The sequence below is a fragment of the Triturus cristatus genome, chromosome 4_1, assembly GCF_964204655.1.
Source record: "Triturus cristatus chromosome 4_1, aTriCri1.1, whole genome shotgun sequence".
Classification (NCBI taxonomy): Eukaryota; Metazoa; Chordata; class Amphibia; order Caudata; family Salamandridae; genus Triturus; species Triturus cristatus.
This window is the reverse complement of record NC_140585.1, coordinates 96,271,362-96,298,851: the sequence shown is the minus strand read 5'-3', so window position 1 is coordinate 96,298,851 and position 27,490 is coordinate 96,271,362. Positions and strand designations below refer to the sequence as shown.

General features: G+C 41.7%; 1 protein-coding gene across 1 annotated transcript in view; it reads right to left on the bottom strand.

Moving 5' to 3' along the window:
* The window catches only part of LOC146839639 (uncharacterized), a 296,238-nt gene that overhangs the window by 158,665 nt on the left and 110,083 nt on the right, over positions 1-27,490 (bottom strand). The window contains exon 3 of the mRNA XM_085650375.1: positions 14,735-14,805. Within this exon, the coding sequence (XP_085506501.1) occupies positions 14,735-14,805 (71 nt within the window). The remainder of the gene's footprint in view (positions 1-14,734; positions 14,806-27,490) is intronic.

Below are 27,490 nucleotides of genomic sequence, written 5' to 3'. Positions count from 1 at the left end.
GTAGGATGTGTTGCTTTTGTAGTGGTACCAATTTGAGACTCGATGAAGCACAACCGGCCCCCCCAGAGGGGACACCTAATGGGGATATGTATATTAAGTATGGTCTTTCTTCTATAATGTACAGCATATTATGGAATAAATACACTCGTAAGGATTCTGAGTTGCATTGGCCTATGCATGGGTCATTTGATTTACGAAAGATTGAGTATGTGGAACAATGTATGTTTAAGCGAAAGTCTAGGCAAGATATGTTTGACTGTGTACGAATGTGGGAGAAAGAAGTGCGTGAACGAATGAAGCGTGAGCAAGCCTTGATTGAAAAAGAACAACGAAAGAACATTTATGCGAAAGCATTAGAGTTGAAAAACAAAGAAATAAAAGAGTTAAAAGAGAGAGAAGATAGGGAGCGCAATTTACAGGTAACTGGCCAATACGCTGTTCGGTGGCCCCTTTATCCTATACTTAATAAACCACAAGATGATTTCTTATTATTAGATCGTCCTCCACCTCCGTATACTGTTCCTTCTGCCCCTCATGAGTCAGATGAGGACTCTAGTTCGGAGGAACACAAGGCACGATAAACTCGTTCTATGTTGACCGCTGAGCGTGCGTCCCAGCTTAGATCTGCTGCTCGTAAAGCAGTTCTTAGCACTGCCCCCACCTCTGAACTTCTAGATAGTATGAAATGGTGGCAGGAAAGGAAGCAGCTGTATTTTACTGAGGTGTTTGCCGCAGAGGTCCTTGAGCTGTTTAGGAAATATTCTGAGGAGTTAGAGCCTGACGATGTAGCAGTTAATTGTAAGCAAATGCATAATGGTCTTTTTGTTTTCCCCCAGGTGACTGATACAATCAGGTGTTTGGTTAAACTGCGTGTTGATGCAGTCCGTTTGTGAGAGGAGAAAAAGGCTGCAGACATAGCTGCACAGACATCTCAGACCAGCATGGCACAAGCTTCTATCTTCGGAACAGATAAGACTATGATAGTTCATGCGAAACCTATGCGGGAGGCCGCGCCTTTGTATGTTCCTCCTAAAGGACAGGGTACAAGTGATGATAAGGCCTCTATCGATGCAAAGGGTTATTTTATTTATAATTGGGTTTACACTCCTTGGAATAGGACGGATGTCATGGTACTTAAAACTGCATTGCCTGATCCGCGGAAAAATCCAGCCACTTTTTATGAGGAAGTTGAGGGTGCTATTAGCTCTTGTACTATGACTTTGCCTGATATTGATTTATTTTTCGGATTGATATTACCGCCTGATATGTGGATAACTGTTTGTAAAATTGATGATCGTGCAGCTTTTGGGGCGTTATGGAAAGACTTAGAACAAATGGATGTAGAAAGGGAACCCGCACAGCAGCCATGTCAGTTAATTTTAGATCTTCCCGCAGCTATATTAGATACGTTAAAAACGATTATGCCCCATAAAAAGATAGATTGGACTGTTTTAGCTTCTTGTAGGCAAAAGGCAGATGAATCGGTCTCTGATTTCTTTACACGCTTTGAAGACGCGTTCCACGATTTTAGTGGCCAGTCATTGACAGATGACACGGGCAGACATCTGTTTGTCGATAAATATGTCGCAAACCTGTTGCCAGGAATAGGTAGTCGCTTAAAGGCCAGTGAGAGTTCATGGACTACCTCTTCTCCTGTTTCTCTTTTGACTATGGCTCAGTATTATGAACGCCAGGAAATAGAAGCAAAGGTTAATGAGGATAAGAAGACTAAAGAATTAAAAACGAAGGTTATGTTGGCTCAGGCTTATGGTCCGCCTATTAGAGGTAGTGATAGAGGTGGACGTGGATCTTATGGTTCGTCTTTCCCTTCTTATACTCCTTCGAATTTGTCTGTTGACCAGTGCGCGTACTGTAAGAAATTTGGGATTGGGCTTCCGATTGTCCAGCACTGCGTGCTCAGCAGTGTCCACGTGGTCGGGGACAAATGAGAAATCGTTCAGGATATTCAGGGCCTAGAGGAAGCACAGGTGATCGTGCTAGGTTTGATTCTAATGTACGTGGGCAGGATGGGTTTAACGCTTTTGATAGAAGGAACCAATATCAAATGTCCAACTATGTGCCGTCTGATTCTCAAGATTCTGCTTATGCATAGGATTGCCTAGGATGGGGTAAGGAATCAGTTGAAGTTCCAGTAGATCAGAGGGGTCCCTATGTTACAGCAAATGATTTGGGTTCTACTGATCAGTTTCTGGTTGATACAGGAGCTACTCGTAGCGCCTTGTCTAAACAATTGGTTCCAAGGGCTCCCCTGTCTGGCTTAACCATTACATCGATAGGTTTCGATGGAACCCCTTCCCTTAGCCCACTGTCACAACCGCTTACATTCCATGTGGATAAATTTACTGCTCCATGTCCATTTTTGCTTTCCCCGAATACACCAGACAATATTGTGGGTCTTGATATGCTCAAGTATTTCAGGGCTACGATACGATGTTCTCCAGAAGGTGTACGTGTTATCTTGAATGACAACCATCCTGTGAAGGAGATAGCTTGTCTTGTTAAAGAGGATATTGCATTAGCTTGACTCCCTAGTAATTTGTGGGCTACTTCAGACACTGATGTAGGGCAAATGGTTATTCCACCAGTACATATTAGTGTTAAGGAGGGCGCTGTGCTGCCACGTTTGCCTCAATAAAAAATTTCACAGGAAGGTGAAGAAGCACTCATACGTATTGTCCATGATCTCATTGAAGTGGGGGTTGTTGAGGAAGTTCCTTACAATGTTTGTAACAGTCCGATTCTTCCTATTCTGAAAAAAAGATACTGACACTAGGATTTACCGATTCATTATTGATTTGCGAGAAGTTAACAAGATTGTAGTACCACAATACCCCATGGTTTCTGACATAACAACACTTCTTACTTTGGTTCCTCCGACAGCAACTACATTCTCTGTGATGGACTTGAAGAATGCTTTCTTTTCGATCCCTATTCATCCTGATAGCCGATATTTGTTCGGTTTCACTTTGAATAATCGATCGTATAGATTTTGTAGAGTTCCTCAAGGCTATACTGAGAGTCCTAGTATTTACAGTCAAGCATTAAAAAGACAACTTGATTCTTTCGTTTTGCCTGAAGGTGTGGCTCTCCTACAATATGTCGATGACATCTTGTTGGCAGCTGATACCCCTGAACAGTGTGAAAAATGTACTTTGTCCTTGCTTTCTTTTCTTGCTTCCCATCATCCCAAAGTGTCACGAAAGAAATTGCAATATTGTAGACCGACGGTAACCTACTTAGGTCACCTTCTGTCTAAGGAGGGCCGTGCACTCACACCAGATCGTATAAAAGCTATTTTATTCACACCAGTGCCCCATACTCAGAAAGATGTCCGTGCATTCATTGGTCTTACTTCTTTTTGTAGGCAATGGATATTAGGGTTTTCACACATTGTTAAACCCTTGCTAGCACTTTTGACTAAAGATACTCCAATGCCCCTCCCATGGACAGATGAATGTGAGACTGCTTTCCGACAGTTACAACAAGCTCTTTGTTCAGCACCAGTGTTATGTACTACAGATTATACGAAGCCTTTTACACTCTATGTACATGAGAAAGATGGATGCGCATTGTCAGTTTTAGTGCAGACACACGGTGACAAACAGCGTCCCTGTGCATATTTTTCAGCAGTACTTGATCCTGTTGCTTGTGCATTACCTGGATGCTTCCTTTCAGTTGCAGCAACAGCTGTCTCACTACGTCAGAGTGAAGGGATAGTTTTGTCACATAAGCTGTTGGTGCTAGTACCCCATGCGGTTAATGCCCTTTTAAATCAGACGAAGACGCAGCATTTAACTAGTGCTCGTCTGATAGGATACGAATTGACATTGTTGGCCCCTCACATTACACTAAAGAGATGTGCTACACTAAACCCAGCCACTTTGTTGTCATACCCGGTGACTCAGTCTCAGTCACAGGAGTCTCATGATTGTATATTCCTTACTGAGGAACAGACAAAGGGTTGTGTCGATTTGCAAGACACGCCCCTTTCAAGTGTTGATGGGGAACTATGGGTTGATGGGTCCTGTTTGAAGTTACCAGATGGTACAACGTCAGCTGCATATGCAATTACAACACTTCAGACGGTAGTTGAGACAGCTCCTATTCCACAGAAGTCAGCTCAGGCAGCTGAGCTAATAGCTTTAACACGAGCGTGTGAACTTAGTACTGACTTATCTGTGAACATTTATACAGATAGCCGCTATGCTTTTGGAGTGGCTCATGATTTTGGGCTACTCTGGAAGGAGAGGGGCATTCTTACATCCCACGGGATGCAAATAATGCACGAAGAATTAGTACATAATCTCTTGACTGCTTTAACATACCCGAAGAGAATAGCAATTGTTAAATGTAGCGCACATAAGAAAGTAACTGATAAGTTGGACAAGGCAATGCTTTTGCAGCCCAAACAGCCCGTGAAACTGCCATGCAGCGAAGCACCACGTCTATGTACGTAGTGAAGTCACAGGCTGAACGCTGGCTGATACCAGACAGGAAGTGCTAGATATGCAGAGATCTGCTTCTGCAGAAGAAATTGAGCAATGGTCTAAGGAGGGAACATTGGACGATGAGGGCTGTTGGAGGAATAAAGAGATGAGCAAGTGGAGATTGTCTACAGCCTATTTACAACCTATGATACATATGGCACATGGGCCGTCACATGTTGGAGCCTCCTCGATAACGAAATTGCTCATGCAAGTTTGGGAGTATCCAGAAATTGCCGGCACAGTTAAAAAGATGGTGCAGTCTTGTCTGATTTGTCTTCAGCATAATCCTGGTAAAGGGACACGAACTCCTACAGGAGGGTTTGCTACGCCAACCGCACCTTTTGAAGTTTTGCAAATGGATTACATCCAGCTTGAGCGCTGTAACAACTTAAAGTATGTTTTGGTAGTGGTATGTGCCTTCAGTAAATGGATAGAGGCATACCCCACGAAGGACAATACAGCTCTCACTACAGCAAAGGTACTTTTGAATGAATTCTTCCCTAGATTTGGTGTCTATAAACTTTTATGGAGTGATAACGGACCCCATTTTATTGGGCAAGTTGTTGAATATGTCCTGAAGGGACTAGGAATTAAGCAGAAATTTCACGCTGCTTTCCATGCCCATTCATTGATGCAGTAGACGCTGAGACGTAGGATTCTTTCTTTTGGTGAACTAGCAGTGATTTGTCTCCAGCAGTTCGACCATCCACAACACCTGGATTGATCTCCAGGCAATGCCTTTCCATTAATCTTAAGACTTAACCCCCACGAGTTGTGGTCGATGGTGTCCACCACTCTCTACGCCCGTCAGTTACCACCGAGGAGCTTTGATTCCCTCTCTCTCTGACGACCTGCGGACGTCTTAGAGGCCTGTCCACCAACGGACATGGTGCCCACCCTCCCTCTGTGTCTATCCCTGTCCTGATGAAGACCCCACTTCGTAAGGTTACATCCAACACCTACAACACTCAAGGGGTCGAAACGTCGACTCAACAGCTTCGGCCAATATCGTCAACAGTACATGATGCACTGTGATTGTTTCTATATGGCATTATTCCGAATTGTCAATATTGTGATTATGATTGAATCTGTTTTCAAAATACGGCAGTGACTCAAATATGCCGTCCAATTTGAGTGTAATTCAGTAACTTTTACCACTGTGTTCACTTCCTTCCAAATTCTGCACTATTTCACTCACCCCCCATCCTTCCCTTGGGCACGTGTTTTACTTTTTCAAATTGTTGCTTAAAAATCCTTCTGATTCCATTTGAAAGAATGTAACATGTTCGATGTGATTAAATAACATTCGAACCTTTTTGAGTTATTCGTCTAAATTATGTCCCATTAATGTTAATGTTTTGTTTTGAATGAACTGTATGCTGGGACCACCTTTCTTTATACTACTCCATCCACAATCAGCAGGGCTAGTGGAAAGGTATAATGCCACCATTAAACTAAAACTAGCAAAAATACTGGCTTCCACATCCTTGAGTTGGCCAGACGCATTACCTTTGGCACTGTTGTCCATTAGATCAGTGCCACATTCGCGATCTGGTCTTACACCATATGAGGTGGTGTTTGTAAGGCCTATGAACATTTGGGGAATTCCTAAACCACGTCCCATACATGATGTACCATGTGTGTTTATGAGTGACTACCTATCACAATTGACTGACAGTTTGGTTTCTATTCATCAACAGGTTCGAGAAGCTCTTCCTGATAGGTCTGCAGGTGAAGGCCATGGACTTCGACCTGGAGACCACAGGTGATGATCCGATCATTCCAGAGGTCGAGCAGCTTGGAACCGAGGTGGCGCGGCCCAGAGCAGGTGCTCCTTTCAACGAGAACTGTGGTCCGAGTGACGAACAGGAGGAACTGGGTGCACTCTACCCACTGCAAGAAAGTGCTGTCTACCTTGGTGGATCCTGCTGCCTTAATCGACCATCGGGACATCCTGGATACAGAGAAAGGCCAAGCCATATTACCTGACGAACCTGAGGGAGTCTTCCCGGACCACACGATTCCTGGAGTATCCCGATACCAAATGAGACAACGGAAAGAGCCTGCATCGTCGAAATAGACTGGTTGAGCAACCGCCCTGGGTTAGTGAAACGGAATGCCGATGTGGCAAGGGGGGGGATCAGTCCTGTATAGTGTAGCAACACCCGTCTTGACCCTCGGTGAAGAAACCAACGGCTGCCCAGGGATAAGAGCTCCAACGATTGTTTCCAACGACAAGCTGATCATGTCCACAATGATATCAACTGTTGCTAAGAGAAAGATTATTTGTGCTATAGGGTTTGTTGTTGCTATGGTGGCTGTAGCAGTGATAACCTGGTTTTTTGAGAAAGTGGATCCTGCTCGAGTGCTTTTGATCGCTACTACTCCAGTATCAGTTGAACACCACTACTTTACGCTTCCCTACCATGAGCAGAAGCATCGACAATCTTATTTAAATAATACCTTTATCCAGATGTTGCATCATACTCATAATGCCACAAATGCTACCAACTGTTGGGTGTGTGGGATGATACCTGCACATCAAAAGAAAGGAGGAACACCTTTTATTCCTCTTCCCTTTTCTCATAATGGTTCTTGTCAAGCTTGGTATGCGCTTTTGTTTGCATCTGGAAGATGTACATTAGGCGGGCTTCTTTTTCGCCTAAATAAAGTATGCTACCAAGATAAAGATGGGTATCCTCAATCCAAAGGGACCAAATGGGAATGGGAAGAGTATCAGCCGGACAATATTTCAACACCATATGTCTTCACAAATATGAGAACTTTTACCAGTAATGAACATTTTGTGATTTCTGTTACTAGAGCTAAAGCAGATATATGTGTAAGCAGTATTGGAAGGATTCCAGTGGGGAAAAGCAAATGTACTGTAATTCTGACTATTGAAGGTGTAAACAACAGTAGTTTTATAACCTCACATAATACTTACTTTATCTGTGGTAGCCACGGATATTATCAACTACCTGCTGGATGGTCAGGTGTGTGCTATGTGTCCTTTCTATTGCCCCCTGTGTTTCTGGCACCTGCATCATACCACCGGGACCTTAAATTATTCAACGATATCTCTAGAAATAGATATAAAAGGACAATAAATGCTGACGAAGTAGACCAAACTGATACCACTCTGCAACAATATGTCGATTTTAAATTAGGTTTGTTCTTTGTGGGTGCTGCATTAAACAGTAGGAAAATAAAACGATTGACTAGAGTTGTGGAAGCTGTTACCAATCAGACAGCTATGGCACTTGGGAACATTATGGAGGAGCTGCAAATTGCAAGGATTGTAGCTCTCCAGAACCGAATGGTTCTAGATGTGGTTCTGGCTGATCGAGGTGGTGCATGTCGCATCATCGTTAGCAGCTGTTGCGTATTCATACCGGATCACTCACCTTCAGTATATGACGCAATATCAAAACTGCATAAAATTGCTGCAGAAATTCATCCAGAGACTGGTACTTGGACTTTTGCTGGATGGTTTTGGACTCTTGTTTCTGCTTGGGGCTGGAAGCTCCTTACTATCCTGTGTGTAATGATTACGATACTTTTTGCATGCTGTGTATGTATCCAATGTGGTCCAATGCTTTGCTCCATTTGCATCTCTGTCTGTACACCTGTCAAAAGGAATGTTGCAGAAACAAAAGCCCAACAAATGTTGAATAAAGGTGGCCGAAATAATGCTAATAGATGTACGGGATGCATATTTAGATTACCCCAGAGGAACGAATGTCTTCAGCTAATGCTAAAAGGGTTGTCTGTTGTAAATTGGCAGCGATTGGATTAGCATTAGCGGAATCCATCTTGTATTTAGAGGCTATCTTGTCCATTTTGTGGAATCCATTTTGTATTTCTGGCAGCCATTTTGTTTGCCATGTGCTGCCACGTGCTCATCATGTGCTTTGTTTTCCCTCAGTGCTGACTGCTCTTGTAATCTGCCTAGAAACTAACTATATTTAGCATCTTCCACCTTTGCACATCCCCAGTGAGTTTTCAGCTGTCCTTGCAGCTGTTAGTAGTATGTAACTGTCAGGATGTGTTTACTAGCATTGGCAAACTGTTAACTCCTCCTACTTGTTGACTGTGCAGTTCTATATGACCTTATATGTACATAAAACCTTCTCCTGTACTTGTACCGCCCTCTTTTAAGCCCCTGTGTGGGTATAAAAGGAAGATTCTCCTTCTGTTTGGTGTGCTACTTCATTCAATACCGAAGGGTGCTGTGTGAATGTAGTTCCACCTCATGAGGTTTATTAAACTTTGTATTTTTTATTCCAGTTTCTGTGCCAACTTCTTCCTATTGGTCTGAGGACTCTGTGCAGAGAAGGGCGAACCCCTTGCACTGGTAGGCCGAGCTCAGGCCCACTTCTACAACTATGCCCAACTACACCAGGATCTTGACGCCGTTCCTGGCAAAGTTTAGCACAGTTGCTTTCCTTACAAAAACTTCCTTTTGTGGCTCATAGGCTGTGAGTCCAGTTTAACACTCAGACATGTGTATGTGGCTGTTTCTTCTATCGGGGACCCTTTGAGTAACCATTTACCCTGCTTAGTAATTCAATAATTTGAACAATTACATTTGGCTTTTTGAGGTTATTCTTCAGCTGGTTGTTGTCAGAGTCTACTGCACGCTGGTTCATCAGTCTTTGTAACCCCACTTGCATGTTACTTAGTAGGAGCAAGTTTATTTATTTTAATATGTAGTGGTATTTATAAAGTGCAAACATTCATTCCTAAGGGATGTCATACCACTGTAGAACTTCACATTTTCTATCACTACTTTACTGGGGGAGAGACCAAGGCAAAAAGCAATTAATCGTGAAAAAGCCAAGTTTTTAGCTTCTTTCTGAAGCTAAGGTAGTCAACTGTGCGGCGAAGCTCCATGGTTGGGAGATTCCAGTAGGTGGCCACAAGATAGGTAAAAAGACAGCTGCCGGGTCTAACATTTTTTATCCTTGTAGTTTTGGCCAAGGCTAAATTAGTGGATTTCAACTTTTTTGAGGGAATTTAGAATTCCATTCTGGAATCATGGGGCCATAATTATATAAAGCCCTGTGCGCATATCATAGAAGTTTGAATTCTGCCATTTTTCGTATAGGAAGCCAATGAGGAGTTTTTAGGCTGTCCGAGGCGGAACTGTGTCTGCCGTTATTACATATGACCATTAATTACTGGGTCCATCATCGCATGCTGTTCCAATTTTGCTTTCAGCAGGAGGAAAATATATGCAAAAAAAAATCCGATTTTCTTGGAATTAGACATTGTTGTATCTCCCATTGAGATACCCCTCTGCCGCAATAGGGGAGTATGTTTCAAATGTAATCATGAACCCTCAAATTACTAGAAAGTGGCAAGTTGAAGTGTGAGTACTATGTTGTGATGAGGTTTGAAGAGAAGAAGCACGTCTACCAACCAGGCAGGGATGGTGAGGGTGAGTGTTTACAGGCTAGAAGATAGTTTAAGGAACCTAATGTATAGGATAATATGCACTGTGCAGGGTTCAACACCGCAAATGAAACTGTGAAAGTTCATCAGCAGCCCCAATACTGAGGGTAATGAAGGCAACATTTCTCCCCGCTGTGATATATGACCACTTTGCATATCCAGGAACATTAGACGTAGCCTTGGAACAATCCCACTGGAGGGCATACAAGAAAATCTTTCAACAACCATGCTTCGTTTGTCATTCCAGGCTAAGGCTGGAACTGGGTTGGTGTCTCAGACTCTAGACTGCCAAGCGGCCATGCGGAAGTAGTATATCAGGGTCAGGACAATCATTAAATAGTCACCTAAAATACATCTCGGACACCAGAGGCAATCCTCGGTATGCCCAAGTAAATAACGCATTGAAGACTTTCGAGATGGAAGACTTCATCCTCCAGGCAGGAAGCGTCCCATTCACCGCCTGGAAGAAATAACTAAATCTGCAGCTAAATTGCCTCCAACTTAGTTGGGATTCTTCAGCCATACTCACTCAAAGCTCTAAATGTGGAAACCCATTGGCAGATCTTCGATATGTGACTGCTGTTAAGGATTTTAACCCTTCCTGTGCCATTCACAGAGGCAAACGAGCTTGCAGGCTTTGCTTTGTTCAAAATGAATCATGGTGAGAATGACTCAGAATGCAGCACACATAGAGAGAGCAAAGCATGAGGAGAAATACAATTATTTCTCCTCGTTGCACCAACTGTAACGCCTCCGCTGTAAAGGTGTAAGGTTTTGGAGCTGCCTCAGATTTACGAATCTTTGTAAATCTGGAGCAGTGTCAACAAGTCATGGGTGTTGCATAGGAACACCCATGGTATATGCCTTTGATGCAGACTATTGTGTAAAAGAGGACCATTTTGACATGGCTGTGTAAAGCCGTGGAAAGTGGTTTGCGTGGCCTTGTAAATATGGGCCAACACAGAGCGCCATTTGAGGGTCAAAAAAATATAATGCACCGGAGGCTCTAGGGGCTTGTAAATATACACCTAAATCACTTCTTTCATTTGTTAGTAAATATAATCTGCAATGTATTGATTGATGTTTACATACACTCTTCACATGCTTTTTATACAGAAACTTTTAATAATTGTATTAGATAACTGCATTATCCACTGCAGATCTTACCAATTGTAATGGCTTTAGTTGACTGAACAATAAAGTTTACAACAACAAGTAGAAACTGTGATGGCAAAACCAGTAACAACCAATAAAACTGTGAGTGAATATTTATTGAAAACATAATGACCAACATACAGTGCAATCACTCAAGGATGGGATGAGCGACGGAGAAAATTGACTGATCTGTGACACAGAGGGACACAGCATGCAGCAGAAAGAACAATTGTGAGATATTCACACACACTAACCCCATCATAAAGCATAAAAGACCACTTTATTAGGGCAGGTTCCTATTATTGCTTATTAACTTGAATACAACTTTAACATATCATCAACTTCATTAATAAATCCAATTTTTGACAACCCCTTTCCCCGAAACAATTCTCAAGGTGTACCAACCATCCACCCAAGTCCCCTATACCCGACCTCATTCTTTAATCTTCATTCACCGTCCTTCTTGCATTCCACCAGTGTCTACCTCACTTACCCTACCAACATCCTCTAATGAAGCCTCCTCGTCCTGTTCCAACACCCCACATACCATCATCCCCTCCCTTGTTCTCCACCGAGGGAGACTCTCCATCCCAGCAAACTACTGTATAAATCCACTGATGCACAAACCTTGTACTGTGGCGTAGCTTGAAAAACATCACTCCTAACTCGCAAAGTATGAAGGGGGAGAAGGGCTCTGAACTTCCCTACCTTAAATTTCTCTCCCTAACATCTGCTCCTTCCGCTATCCCTAACTTAGCCCCTACTCTGTCTTGGCCTGCTCCATCTCACGACACATCCCATGGGTAGACTCGCTATAGCTGTCGCTCCCCCCAGGTCCATTCATTGACAAAAGTACAGCAAGTGAACAAACACATCAAGGAGATATGCAGGAGCATGCCCCAGCACAGAAAGACATCCTTCCATGTGCACCAGGTCAAAGATGCCGCTACATTTACTAGCATTTGCATCTGCTCTGATTCAGGTGCCTTTCAGCACAATGCATGAGGCAGCGGGGTTCCTTTCCACAGCAGCTGAGCACACACTCTGGAAACCTTCTGTGCAAGATTGTCTCAGCACAAAAACAGCTCAGCGGCTTGCATCAGCCTCAGCACCCAAGGACACTGAGTTCAGAGGCAGTGAGGAAGAGGCTGGCAGGTCTGGAGACAGTGTAGAGCCCAGGTGGCATGTGATACCCAAAGCAAGGTCTCAAGCTCATGGAGGGTCGAAATGAAGTCTAATGAGGTGAACAGTCATCAATTGCCAAAAAGTGAATACTGAAAGCAGCAAAGAGCGATCTGGCATCAGAGGCAGGAAAACTGCTTGAGAAGCCTTAGCTAGTGCATGAGCCAAAAAGATGTCTAACGAAAAGCACTGCATGCAGCACATGTTGGCTCGTATAGAAAGTTATTCAAGTTAGACACCTCTGCCGATTTTCTGGGATTTTGCTTCATCTGTCATGTAAATATTTAAAGGAATTTACAGAGCATTTAATTGTCAGTCCGGTATTGGGGAGATCTCTGAATTAATGTGGTTTGTTTGGTCGTCATTAGGTCTGGCTACAGATCTCTTTGACTTTTGCCAGAGCTGAAAAAAAAACGCCACCACCATTTAGCACTTCAATGAGCAGTTGAGGAAATGTGATGTAATAATTAGCAACACATTGCACACCTAATCTGTTGTCTTACTGATTTGTCTGTCTGGACCAAGTGTTTTGCACCTAAATGTAATGCTAATTTTCTGCTGAATTTATATAAAAAAGTGAATTTGCACCTAAAAGTGTGTCCACACTCCTGTTGATGTTCCACCATTAATGTCTGTAAAGATAAATATTATTTTGCACCTGTGAAAATGTGTATTTTTAGTTTAAGTGGGTAGTACTCCTTTCGAGTATTAATGGCTCTATCCTCTACTAGGTCCAGTTAGGTCTCAATAATTTAAACCTGAGCTCCACTCCTGGTAGCTGTAGCTGCCAGGGTAAACGGAGGAGAAAAGGGTAAAGCATTTACCAGTCCAAAAACAGTTACAAGGTAGAAAACACAATAAAAATCCAACTCCAGTTTAATAATAGAGTAAAATTGCAAACATCAGATAAATAACAACGGGGATATGATTTTTAGAGTTTTTAGGGAAAAGTAGCACCTAAGAGCGCAAAGCGTTACTCATGGCTATCTAGTTGCACTAGACTGGTCCAAGTCAAAAGTTAAGGCAGACTATGATCTACTGCAGGTCGGAAACAGGGACCAGGTTCATCCTGGTCAAAAGTTTACCTTCCAATATAGAAAAACATTTGGAGAAAAGTCCTCATCGACGAGCTGTCAGCGAGTCAGGGTGGAGGCTGGAACCAAAGAAGGGTTTGATGATGGCAGCGAAGTTAGGCACTGGTCGTAGCTGAGATCCCACCTCCAGCTGGAAACTTAGCACTATTGTCAGTCATCAGAGGTGGGCAAAGTCTAGAATCCGTGCCAATGAACAGCACCTCAGTGGAAGAATTTTGATTTCTGTCTTGGTAAAATCCCCCTACACCAGACTTAAAGATCTTTCTGGAAGTTGAGAGCCTTCCAGTGGGCATGTTGAATCTAAATAGCGATTTAATGGTGGCAGCAGCAGCTTCGATGTTGACCCTGGTCTCCACTGGTTCTCTGGAGGGAAAGTTCTAAAGAAGTTTCTAAGGGGCGGATTATGAGTTTGGCAGTGTGGTGGTGGGACCGTCCCGCCGCTGCACCGCCAAACCCTTGTGAGACCACCCACCATATTATGACTTTTTTAGTCACTGGCGGGCAGTTCTTTTGGCATTCCCACAGCGGAGCCTATAAAATAGGCACCGCAATGGAAACGTCAAAGGAAGTTCTAGCTTTATCCCTCTTGGAAGAGCTCTGGGCATACACTCTGCAACCCAGTTCTGAAGCAGGTTTTTCCCCAATTAGGATTGGTGACATCCTGACTTCCTGAACAATGGCAAGGGCAGCCCCAGTTGTTGATCGTAACACACCCAGAACTTGCTAAAAATATGCAGTCCTTCAATACTTTACAACAAACGTTTGTAAATCAAAAGGTTTTAGTTTTAATGTGGTAACATATGCAAAGACAAGCATGCATCATGCACACATACTAGCCTGTGTTACTGTGCAACCTGTCTCTTTCTGTGCTTCCTATGCCTGTGTGTTGTTGTTATTCCCCAAGCATGTGATAGAGCTGATGTTTACTCTCAGATCTGGTGATGTGGGTACCATGCATCACTGCAAGCTTGAACAGTAAAAATATGGTACAGATTTTGGAGGCACAGAAAAAGGCATATTGTGCTGAAAGATGACAAAAATAATTTGCTTGCATTTGTGCTTCTTATATTTCCACATTACATCCAGACCTGTAAATGACAGACCAGTCCTCATTATGGAAGCTCAACTTTTAACAATGTGCTACTAACATAACATGATCCCTTCTCTTCAGTGATGTTAGAGTTAGTTCAGTTTGCATCAGAAAACAACCTGTTAGGGCAGGGTTGGTATATTTCCAGGGCTTAATTATATTCTTCTGTGAGTAGCAACACAATCAGGGGAAGACAGAGTTGTATAAATACATCGCTGGGTTTAGGCACCATGGTGGTGTTGTATTACCTTTCAGTTCGATGTCATTAACTTCTCCTTGACTCTCATTGTGGTTAGATCTTCGCCGAAGGGGGAGTTTCCTGAAAAATTGACATTCTTAGATGACATGGAATTTGGAGCATCAGGCTGCATCACTGAGGTAGAAAGAAGTTTGCAGGTTTCCAAGCAAGCACAATTTGAAAGACCAGAGGCAGTGGCGAGCATTACAAAATAGCATATTATCTAATAAATCTCGGCAATGCAGTTCTACAGAATTCTTATCATAGACATTGGTAACAGTGATAGAAAATGTATATCGTTTTCTGGGGTAAAAAAGTGAATCCAGAATCTTCGTGACGGATGATCACTGGTAGCCAGCAGGAAGTAATATACCTCCATCGGTTATGAGCAAATGGACTATGAGGAAAGATAAGAGATCAATATTTGCAAGAATGCATGGGATTATAAAACTGATATGCCCTGCGGGTACAGCACTTATATGCTAAAAACGTTGCTTCTTTAGAAAAAGAAGACCCGGGCCAAGTATGGGCGCTGATCAAGATGACGTTGACTTGCTGAGCTCCCCTCGAGCGCAGCGCCCTTCATCTCTCTACAGCATCTTTTCGTGGGCTTTGGTCAGCTGTTTTATCACCGCAATGTCTCTGCAAATTGTTGAGGCAATCTTAGGGGCATATCAACAAGGGCTTTATCTCTGCTTTTTTGGCTTTAAAAGCCAAAAAAGGAGAGATAAAACTATCACCCTATCAACAACAGGGTGCTAACACGCAAATTTGCATGTTAGCACCCTTTTACTCTACGCTTCCCCTTGCATCTCTAATGAGATGCAAAGGGGGCGTTCCAGAGTAAAATAATAGGAGAAATGTCGCTAAGCGACATTTGTCCTATTATCAAGAATGTCGCTAACCCTGTTAGAGACAAAAAAAGCATCGCTAACCGCGGTTAACGCTGCTTTTTTACGTCTGGTATTTTTCAGACTTAGCCATGATATCCTATGGAAGGAGGATATCATGGCTAAGTTTGCCTGTCCCTATCAACAAGCTAACGTGAGATTATCGCTGGGTTTCCAGTGATAATCTCACGTTAGCCAGATAGCGCTAGGATTTTTATCGCTATTGAGATTAGCGTTGCTAATAGCACGCTATCTCAGCGATAAAAATTCACGCTAGCCGGCGATAATTATCCTAGAGCTAAGTGCGCTTAGAGATAATTATCGCCGGTTGTTGTTGATATGCCCCTTAGAGCTGCTGGTGTGTCTTCTTCAATTCGGAACTGCAGGCACAAGTAGCAGCTGTTTTGCTAACATGCTGCTCTTGCTCTATGGCTCCCTGTTGTGGTGCACCAGTGATTCTCTCATAAAACAATCTGCAACACTTCTACATTATTTTAAACTTTCAAAACAGATGGCTCTTCAACAAAAGACATGTTGTCTGTATATCTCCATGCTTATTTGGGCTTTTTTTTTTTACTGAACTCTCTTTACCAAATGCTACTTGATATGTCCACATGCTGTTACATTCTCAAAACATTTAACCCTTTCTCCTGCATTTTCATTCTCTCTTCATGCTAGAATTGTGATTGTTTGAGTGCCTTCTTTGCTTCTGATATAATATTTCTCTGCTTAAACTAGATACTTTTTTCATTTACCTTCATTTTAGAGATTATTGCTTTTCATTTAAAGCCACTTGCATATTTGTGCATGCTGCCCCTACAGTATATGGGCAATGTCCGACCACTTCAAAAGATAACACACCGACCTTTAAAGTGCGCTAAAATGTCCAGTGACATTCTTGCTACTTGTAAGCCTTCTTCTTTAGGTGGTGCAGACAGAATAGCCATGTAAAAATATTATGGTAAAAATATCGTTGGTCAAGAATATAGTTGGTCAAGAATATCGAAAGAAAACATATTGTGATGCAGAATATCGATTTTGGGTAATTAATGTCGATGTAAAAAACCTTATGAGGTCTGGTCACAATATTTACATATTTCAAATTCTCTCCAATGAATTTAATACCAGAAGAAAACAATTTCTTGCTTTATGTCCTTAAATAAGGCAATTACACATTTGTTATGGAATTTTACTTCCGTGATTATGTAAAATTACTTATGAAGGCACCATACAATCTTTTGAGGATCCTGTCAAACTAAAATCTTTTCTCCAAAGTATTTCACCTCATTCTATGTATGCCCATCACTCCTAAATAACTCCCTTAACTTATAATTATCCTCTACTTTTATTTTTCTTCTACTATAATTCTTCTAATTGGCTGTTTTGTCTTCTATATTCTATTCTCTATCTACTTGCTGCTCTTCTTGCTCTTGGTGTTGTTACGTCATTCTCATTTTTATGCTCTTCATTTAAGATCTGGATTTCAATCCTTGATCTGTGTCTTCATCTTAATGTCTCTTTCTCAGTTCTAATTTTAAATTTCATATTCATTTTCTGCTTCTTTTATGCTAAGTGCTTTTAAGTTTTTTGTTTTTATTTTTGCCTTGCGTAGGTGTTATATATTGCTTATAAATGGTGTATTTTTATTTCCTTCAGCGTCTCTGCAGCTGGTCACTGCGGTTCCGATATTTCTCATCCCAATACCCAATATGTTTAACGTTCTCTCGTAGAATGTTTATGGTCTGGGACACCCTGTTAAAAGACAAAAGGTAATTTCTCATTTGTCTAGATTCACTAAACATGTTACTTACTTGCAGCTAACTGACTGCAAGTATTTTGGATCGCGTAAATGGAAATGGGAATGGGTATGCCAAGTTGTTTATTCTCCAGCTATTAATCTGACGGTGGTGTTGCCATTCTTCTTCATAAATAGTTGCAGGCATAAACTATATCAACTCAACGTGATAATGATGGATGATGGGTACTGGTTACAGTTGCAATTCACAATAGACAGATTTATTTATTTCATATGTATGGGCCCATTAAACCAGATCCAGATTTTTGGAACAGCATCAAGATAACATTAGTTTCCATTAACAATCCTAACATTCTTGTTGCAGGAGACTTCAATCAATGGTTAGATCCTTCTCCTGATAGGAAGTCCAAATGTAACTTTAATCCTGACAAATCTCATAAAGCATTTCAATTTGCCATTGCTACTCGTTCAGTTTTTTTGATGTTTGGAAAACAGGTAACCCTGATGCTTGCAAATGTATGTTTTTTTCCAATGTGCATCACCACAGCTATAGAATAGACTATATTTTGGTTACTAAACCTCTTCTTCCTTCCATCCAATCCCCATAAATTGGCTCCATTTTCATCGCGGACCATGCCCCTGTTTTCCCTTTGATTTATCTCTAAATAATTCTAAAACTGGTCGTTGGAAATGTAATAATTTTCTTTTATCGGATAATTTTGTTTCAGAAGCTTCTAAGTATATTAATGAGTTTTTCTAATTTAACCAAACTCTAAACCCATTTATTTTTAACACTTTGGCTTTTTGGGCTTTCTCCACAGCCTACTCAGCGGAAAGGAAAAAACGAACTCATGCGAAATATATTACATTACTACAACAAACTAATGCATTAGAACATATGTTTTTTTCCTCTGAATCTTCTTCTGTTCCACACAACTTGATTAAAGCCAAGTCTGCCCTTAACAAACTTGTCACCATTGATGCTTGCAATATCCTGCTTAAAGTTAAATCCATACACCATAGAGGTCAAAACAAAGTGGGCAAGATGTTGGCCAGTTATTTAATACTTAAATCTGAATGTATACCAACAAAATTGCATCCTCTGATGCTGACATTTCTAACACTTTCCAAGAATATTATCAGTCATTGTATTCAGATGACACCAACTCTTTAGAACAAAATATGCATATGTTTATCAATGGATTCCCCCCTGGTCCAGATCGCTTTTCTATTGAACATTTTTCCTCTTTTTCTTTAATTTTTACACCTAAGCTACTTGAAATTTTTCATTCTTTTCTTTTAGATTTTAAGGCCAACGGCTCCCTTTCTAGAAGCCCTGATTGTCCTTATTGCCAAAGCTGATAAAGTTCAAACCTTCTGCACAAATTATCGTCCAATTTTATTAATTAACATGATTGTAAAATATTTGCCAAAATTCTAGCATCCTGCATTGAGACTATTGTTCCCTGTCTTGTGAAATCTGACCAATCTGGTTTTGTTAAGGGCAGACTTGTTGCAGACAATGATGCAATGTTTTCAAATGTTCTTGCATTTGGTAAAATATACCATTTGCCCCATCTCTTGATGCCGAAAATGGTTTTGGCCATGTCAACAGGCAATATATGTTTATTACTCTCCGTTGGTATGGCTTTGGACCTCATTTTATTTCATTAGTAAAATTATTATATTATGATCCCTGTGCCAGTGTTTATGTTAATGGTCATTGTTCCTATTATTTTCAGTTACATAGAGCTACATGCCAAGGGTATTTTCTACCTCCTTTGCTTTATATTCTTTGTTTAGAGACTTTCCTTGAACATATTTGTAATATATTTATATCAGGTTTTAAACATAATTCCACTGAAACCAAATTATCAATTTATGCTGACAACATTTTAATTTATATGTTAAATCCCTTGTCATCTTTAACTCCGTTTTTGCATGAAATTCAATTGTACTTCAGTATCATTTGATATAAATAAAAACATCCTAAAACTGAAATATTAATATAACATGTTTGATGCTATCAATATATGTTTTCTAAACTGATTTTACCTGGTGCCATACAAATATAAATTACCTTTTATTGTTGGTTCTCTTCTACCAATTCGGACACAATCGGTTACATCTTTAACATTTTAAAACCCCCACTTCAGAAATTATTTTCATCATGGTTTCCTCAACACCTATCATGGTGGGGTAGGTTGGATACCTTTAAGATGATGATTGCACCACATGTCGTTTATACATTCTCTATGTTACCATAAGATACCTGAATATATTTCTTCAGACTAATAAGCATTCCCGTATTGTTTTGGCTAAACGTAAACGTTCCAAGAATGAAAGTGGTGTCCTCTTTCCTGATTTTAAGTTATATCACTCCGCATTTTTAATTCAATAATTTTTTGCTTAAACCCATGTTTTTCAGGATTCTCCCGTACCACGATGAATTGTATTTAAGAGTTCTTTATTGAAAGATTTCTCATTTGATGATGTAATTTATATGTCTAACTGCACCTTTATATCAACCAACCTGATACTAAAATACTCCCAACAATTATTACATACAATATATTCTATAGGCTTTGACTTATATCATCGTTTCCTTGCTTTCTCTATTTTGTATAACAAATGTATCAAATTTTTGTGTAAATTATCCTATTTCAAACACTGGAAAGAGAAAGATATTATGTGTATTCATCACCTTGTACTACATAATTCTGTTGTTCCTTTGTCTCAATTGCAAACACAACACAATCTACCAAGTTCGTTTCAACAGCAATATAATCTAATATCGTCTACACTTCAATCCTATTGAACAGCCAGTAAACTTCCCCCAGATACTTTATCACTCACATCCCATACACCATTACATACCATTTCTCATGATTCTACACCTAAAGCTGCTTATTTGTATAACACATATTATTCCCCAATTATTATAAGATCCAAAACTTCTATTGAATTTCTATGGGAAGCTGTTTTATATATCTTGTTTGTTACGCATATTTGGCAAAGATTATGGCTTAAAATATTTAAAACATCTAAAGCTGCTCGAATTACGCAATTTATATTTTTTGTTTACAACAGACCTCTCATTACCCCTGAATTTATTTCTTAATACCCTTCGACCTCCTCACCATTATGTTGGTCTTACTTTTCCGCCATAGGGACTTTAATTCATTTACTTTATTATTGTACAATGTATTTACCTTTTGTGAAACTATCTAGTCAAATTTTTTAAAACTGTTTCAATGTATCATTCAATTATCAATTCAAAATGTTTTTCTTGGAACTGCCTCACCAGATTTTGATTGACTTTCTTCTAAAAACATGTTATTTGAATTTCTTACTCATACATACTTTCTTGTTTGGAAGATACTTCTAAATTACATATATTAACAAGGAGGAATGTTATGTGTGATGAACATAGACTAGGTACTGTTTCTTCATTCTCATTATCTCAGAAAATTAAATCTGATTTATTCTGGTTACCTGTCATTACATATATTTTTATCACTCACCTATATCTTAGATATTCTATTTCTATCTCTAGTCAATCATTATATCTGTCTTCCTTATTTCCTTCTCTCTTTATCTTTCTTTCTTATTTTGTCTCTTTTGTTTCTATCTTTTTCTTTCCTTTCTTTTTCTTTCTCTCCTCTTTTTCCCTTTCCCTTTTATCTATATAAAAATATATCTATGATGTATTTATAGTCTTATGTTACTACTTTTACATTCTGAGCAATACCATTATTTTGTAATTTGATTGTTATTATTCAGTATTGATGTTGAATTGCTAGTGTTGACAATTCTCTTGTTTTACCTTTTCAATAAAAAACTATTTATCAAAAAAAAGCAAAAGAAAAAGAAAACCAACAAAAATACTTTCTATATGTATACTTTTAAATTTTAAATACGGTTGTTTTACTGCCTCTTCATCTCTTGCATTCTTTTTTGCTTGATACATCCACCCATATACTGCTCAGTGGTAATATGTAACAGTCTGGTCGTTAATAGTGGGGAGCATACAGTGTTGGCCAAGGGAGTAGAAAGAAAATTTAAAAAAAAACACTGTGAACCCAAGCCCTGATGGCACCAAGCAAGCAAAGCAAGTGACCCTGATCCTCCCTAGAAGAGCTCCCTTGTCTATTTCATCTAAGCACCCACCCATCCATTTTTTCATTTGCTCTGAATTCCTTTCACCTACACATCCATTCATCCATGCTTCCATTTATCCATCTTTCCATCCATCCATCCATCCTTCCATCCATCCATCCATACATACATACATACATACATACATTCATTCTCTCAAATTTCCATTTACTCTATCATCCTTTTTCTCACTCATCCACTCATCCTTTCACCAAAACATTATCTTACCCACACTCATCTATCTATCTCTCATTCACCCATTCATCCATATTTTCATTCTCCATACATACTTTCACCAACCCATCCATGTTTTACCCATCATTCCTTTCATCCATCCACCCACCCACTCATCCATCCATCCTTTCACCCTCCATCATTTCAACCACTCAACGATCCTTATACCCACCAATCCTTTCATTCTCTCATCCACCCATACAGCCTTTCTCTGACTTGCACTTTCACCTACTCATCCAGCCATTCTGTATCATCTAAAGTGAGGCATTCATGACACCCCAGGTGTTTTTGTATGTGTGGTACATTTTGTATATGTGGAAGAAAATATATATTACTGCATGCTATTCTGTGTCTGCACTATGTGAGGGAAGTTGACATTGCTGCTGGCAGTGATGTTCAGGTTCCATGTGTATATGAGGGGGATTGCAGTGGCAGACAGATGTGATCTGAAGTAGTGGCCGACAGTTGTGGGCTGGTATTATATCTAGTGATTACTTACAGCAGTCCTGGCTGTGATCAGCAGTGATGGTTTGCAATTGCAGGTGCTTTGTCTAGTGTTTACTTATAGTAGCGCTGGCTGTGATCTGCATTGATGGGCTGAATTTATGGGCAAATGTGGTCTATAGTGGATGACTGTGATCTGCAGTGGTGGTCTGGAGTTGTGGGTAGGTGTGTTCTGTAGTGGTCATGGAACGGTATCGGTCTGAAGCATTGTGTGGTGTGTAGAGCAGGCCTGCAGTTGTGTGCAGGTGTGTTCTGTAGTACTTGCTTGAGTGGTGGCAATTTGTAATCTGTAGTAGTGGTCAGGTATGATCTGCAGTGGTTGTGTGCAGGTGTGTTCTGTACTGGTTGCTAGCAGTTGTGGCCTGCAATTGAGAACAGGTGTGCCCTGTAGTCAATGGTGGTCTGTTGTCGTCATCAGTGATGCTTGCAGAGGTAGCCTGCAGTTGTGGGTAGGTGTGTTCGGTCATGATTGCATGAGTGTTGGGAAGGTGTGATCTGCAGGGATGGCTGTCAATTGTGGGAATGTGCCTGTTGTAACAGTTGCTTTCAGTGGTGACCAGTTCTGATTACCAATAGTGTGCAAGTGTAATCTGCAGTGATGCCACATGTGATCTGCAGTGACAGCCTGCAGTTACGGGCTGGCATGTTCTGTAATGGTTGCATGCAATGATTGCTTGCAGTTGTTAACAGGTGTCTTGTCTAGTGGTTAATGGCAGTGATGGCCAGGTGTGATCAGGAGTGGTAACCTGCAGTTGTGAGCAGGTGGGTTTTATAGTGTTTGCTTGCAGTGCAGCCAGGTGAGATTTTCAGTGGAGGCTTACAGTTGTAGGCTCGTGTATACTCTAATAGGTGCTTGCAGTGTTGGATGGGATGGTGACCTGTAGTTGTGGGCAGGTGTGTTCTGTATGGTTGTGTGGCAGCCAAGTGTCATCTGCAGTGGTGGGCTGCAGTTGTGGGCAGGGGGTGTTCTGTAGTGGTTGGTTGCAGTGGTGGCCAGCAATTGTGGACAGGTGCTTTCTGTAGTGTGTTCTTCTGTAGTGCTTTCAGACGTGACCTAGTGTAATCTGCAGTCATAGGCAGGTGTGATCTGCACTGGTGACCTACAGTTGTGGACAGGTGTATTATGTTGTGCTTGCTTGCAGTGGTGGGCTGTAGTTTTGAATAGGAGTACTCTGTAGTTGTTCCTTGCAATGATGGCCAGGTGTGATCTCCAGTGATGATCTTCAGGTGTGGGCAGGTGAATTTTGTAATAGTTGTTTGAAGTGGTAGCCTGCAGGTGTGATTAGGTTTGTTCTGTGGTGGTTGCAAGTGTGGTGGCCAGGTGTGATCTGCAGGCACCTATTTGCTGGCTAGTGTCTTCTATAGTGGTTGCTTGCTGTTGTGGCCGGTTCTGGTCAGCAATGGTGTGCAGGTGTGATCTACAGTGATGCCATGTGTGATCTGCAGTGATGGCCTGCAGGTGTTTACAGGTGTGGTATGTAGTGGTTGCTTACAGTGGCAGCCAGGTGAGATTTTCAGTGGTGACTTGCACTGTAGGTAGGAGTGTTCTGTAGCAGTTGTTTGCAGTGGTGGCCCATTGCGACCTTCAGTGGTGACCTTCAGTTTTAGGCAGGTTTGTTCGGTATGGTTGTTTGTCAGCCAAGTGTGGTCTGCAGTGGTGGCCTACAGTTTTGCACAGGGGCATACTGTAGTGGTTGCTTTCAGTGGTACCTTTAATTATGAGTTCTGTAGTTGTTGCTTGCAGAGGTGGCCAATTAGGATCTGTAGCGGTGGCCTGCAGTTGTGAGCAGGTGTGTGCTATAGTGATTGTTCTCAGTGGTGGCCAAGTGTGATCTGCAGGGATGTCCTCTAGTCTTGGGCAGTTGTGTTTTGGATGGCTGCTTGAAGGGGCAGCCAGGTGTGATCTGCAGTGATATTCTGTAGATGTGACTGGTGCATTCTGTAGTGGGTATTTGCAGTGGCAGTATGTTCCATAGTGATTGTGTGGCAGCCAAGTGTTGTCTGCAGGGGAGGTGTGCAGTTGTGGGCAGGTGTGTTCTTAAGTGGTTACTTTCAGTGGCGGCCTGATGTAGCCAGCGTTCATGGGCAGATGTGATCTTCAGTAGTGGCCAAGTGTGGTCTGTACTGATGGCCTGCAATTATGGGCAGATGTGTTCTGTAGTAGTTGCCTGCTGTCTTGGCCTACAGATGTGACAGGTGAATTTTGTAGTGGTTCTTGCAGCGGTGGCCAACTTTGATATGCAGTGGTGGCCTGAGATTGTAGGCAGGTGTGTTCTGTAGTGGTTGCTTGCAATGGTGGTCAGATATAATCTGGAGTGATGGCTTGCAGTTGTAGGCAAGTTGTTTTGCAGCAATGGACAGATGTAATATCTTCTGCAGTGATATATATATAACGTTTTGTGCAGGTGTGCTCTGTAGTGGTTACTTCCAGTGGAAGCCAGAGGTGATCTGCAGTAGTGGCCTGCGTTGTAATCAGGTGTGCTCTGTAGTGGGGGCTAGCAATGGTGGAGCAATGGTGGACTGGTGTGATCTGCAGTGACTGCCTGCAGTTGTGGGTAGGTGTGTTCTGTTATGCTGGCACACAGCTGTGGCCAGGTGTGATCTGCAGTGTTGGTCTGCAATTGTGAGCCTCCCATCAAGTTTGAGGTGCAAGGACCTCCCAAACCAGTTGAGGTGCCAGGACCTCCCATAGTGCAATCAGAATGAGGCTCAGAGTGTTTGGACTTTTTGGTCCTCTTGCCATGAGTGGCATATTGGGGATCACGAGAAGTGAGGTCGTCGGGGAGATCATCATGATCAAAGGCAAGGGATCTCTTAGAGGACATCACCTCCTTAAGGGTATTTAGCATTCAAGACCTCATCTCTCTTTGGAGGACGTTTTTAAAAGATCAGATATAGTAATAGTTGTTTCTTGATAAGGTATGCTTACAATCTCCCTTGTTATGTGTGGGCAACAGAAAGGTTTAAAATAAGGTGCCGTTTCTCTTATTTGGCGACAGTATGGGTTTCTTTTAACTTTTCAAATGCCTTAATAAATTCCCCCTTTTTTTATTTTATTTTTTTAGATGTAGCGTTTAGGATTTGCGTGGTAAGAAGTATAGATAACGATCTACGGCAGCAGTAGACGAGAGCGATGTAACTGAATTGATCGCTCGAGCTCAGCTGCTGCTGGAGAGTATAATTAGAAGAAAGACCGTGGGCAAGTGGGGGACACGACGGCACAGTTGCTAAGGTGCATTTCTCAGCTGGGGAGACGCACTCGCAAGGATGGAGCGAGCGCGTATTAACATTTCCCAAAAGTATGATGCGCAATATAATTAGGCAATAGAAAATATGAATGAAGGCCAGAGCATTGAGTAAATGAGGAGAGAGGCGCTTACTGAAATGTCTGCGCCTCGGCGAAGCGAGAGCGGGCCCGCCGGAGAAACGAAGAGGCATTTCGGTGAGGAAGGGAAGGGCGGGGAAGACTCGACAACCATACACTGGAAGTCGAGGGGGGTGAGGTAGGATGGGGGAAAAAAAACAGGTTCTCCCGCAAAGTTGAAGGTTCAAAATCATGAAAGAAAGAAGTACAGAGTATAAAGAGTACAGTTTACAAATCCATAAGCGATGTTTTGTTGTTTTTTTTTTTTAAACGCATAATACATGTTAAAGGCAAGAAAATAACAAAGAGAAGGTAACTTATCTGCTTGCGAGCCACATTTAAAAGAGGCAGTCCGTTTGCTCCTCATGCCTTTTATACCATTTGTTCACTGCATTCTAGAATAGTTTTCTTTGTGATGTAATGCGGCTGCTTATTACTGCATTAAAAGATTAATGCATAATGATAGCCTCCATGTCTGTAATGAAATCCAGATTCTCTGGTCATGCTAATAGGAGAATCGCAATTTCGTCAGAAGTGGTTGCTTAAAACGGTGGCCAGTGTGATCTCAAGTGGTGGCCTAAGGTGTGTTTTGTAGTTATTGTTTGCAGTGGTGCAATGTGTAATTTCCAGTGATGGCCTGTAGTTGTGAGCAGGCATCTTAGGTGTCTTGTCTAGTGGTTACTGGTAGTCAAAGCAGTGGAAGCCTGCAGCTGTCGGGTGGTGTGTTTTGTAGTGGTTGCTTACAGGGACTCAAGGTGAGATCTTTAGTGGTGCCTTGCAGCTGTGAACAGCTGTGTTGCATAGTGGTTGCTTGCAGTGGTGGCCAAGTGTGATCTGCAGAATTGGCTACAGTTGTGGGAAGGTGTCTTGTTTAGTGTTTGCTTGCAGTGGTTGTATGTGTGATCTGCAGTGATGGCCTGCAGTTGTTGGGCAGGTGTGTTCTGTAGTGGTTGCTTGCATTGACAGCCAGGGTATGCTTGCATTGATTGTCACGTGTGATCTGTGTGAGATGGTGGCCTGATATATGCTGTTCACTAGTTCTAGTGGGCACCTTGTATCAGTCCAACCAACCCCTTATGGTGAATCGTTAAAGAAAACCTTATATGAAAGCTATCCTAGTGGTAGCTATGGAGAGCAGCCTTCAGGCTAAGTCTTGAAGGAATGTAAAGCAGCTTTTTTTACCAGTCTATAATCTCTTGAATGATCAAATGAAAAAGCAACCACACCAGGTATATATTCAAAATATATGTATTCAAGATAAAACCCACCCCTCTAGTCTCTTTATGAGACTGGAGTTCGAAGTACTTAGTTTACAAGTCAGCAACTATCAGTAATAGCACAAATACACGTTTTGGCCCTAGGGGTGTACCAAACCATATACCAAAAAAGTGGTATAAGAACCACAACTGGAATAGACACTATGCCTATAGCCTGTAGAATCGCTGGGACCCCAAGGAACCACCCAAGGTAGTGACACAGGGGACCCACGGGGATTATATGCAGTGTGGAAACACAACCGCGGGTTCCCGTTATCTTCTATGGCAATTTCGCGGTTGGAAATTTAAAGATTAGGGACACTTTTAATCGAGTCAGGACCAAACCCTTTTGAACTTAAGAAGGTCTAGGGCTAGCACCCATGAGAGCACCGGAGTACTCGAGTTACCTCACCCAGGGAAGCCGGGTGCATAGGTGTCGGGTCGCGTCGTCAATTTCAATGGGAGCCTGCAAAGAACTGCTGCTGCTGTGAAGAGGAGAAGTGTCCGGAGAGATCCAATCCTGGATCTAGGATTTAAGGAACCTGAAAGCAGAGGGGACAGAGTCTGGGTCACTTGCCAGTAACCTAGGACAGAATGGACCAAT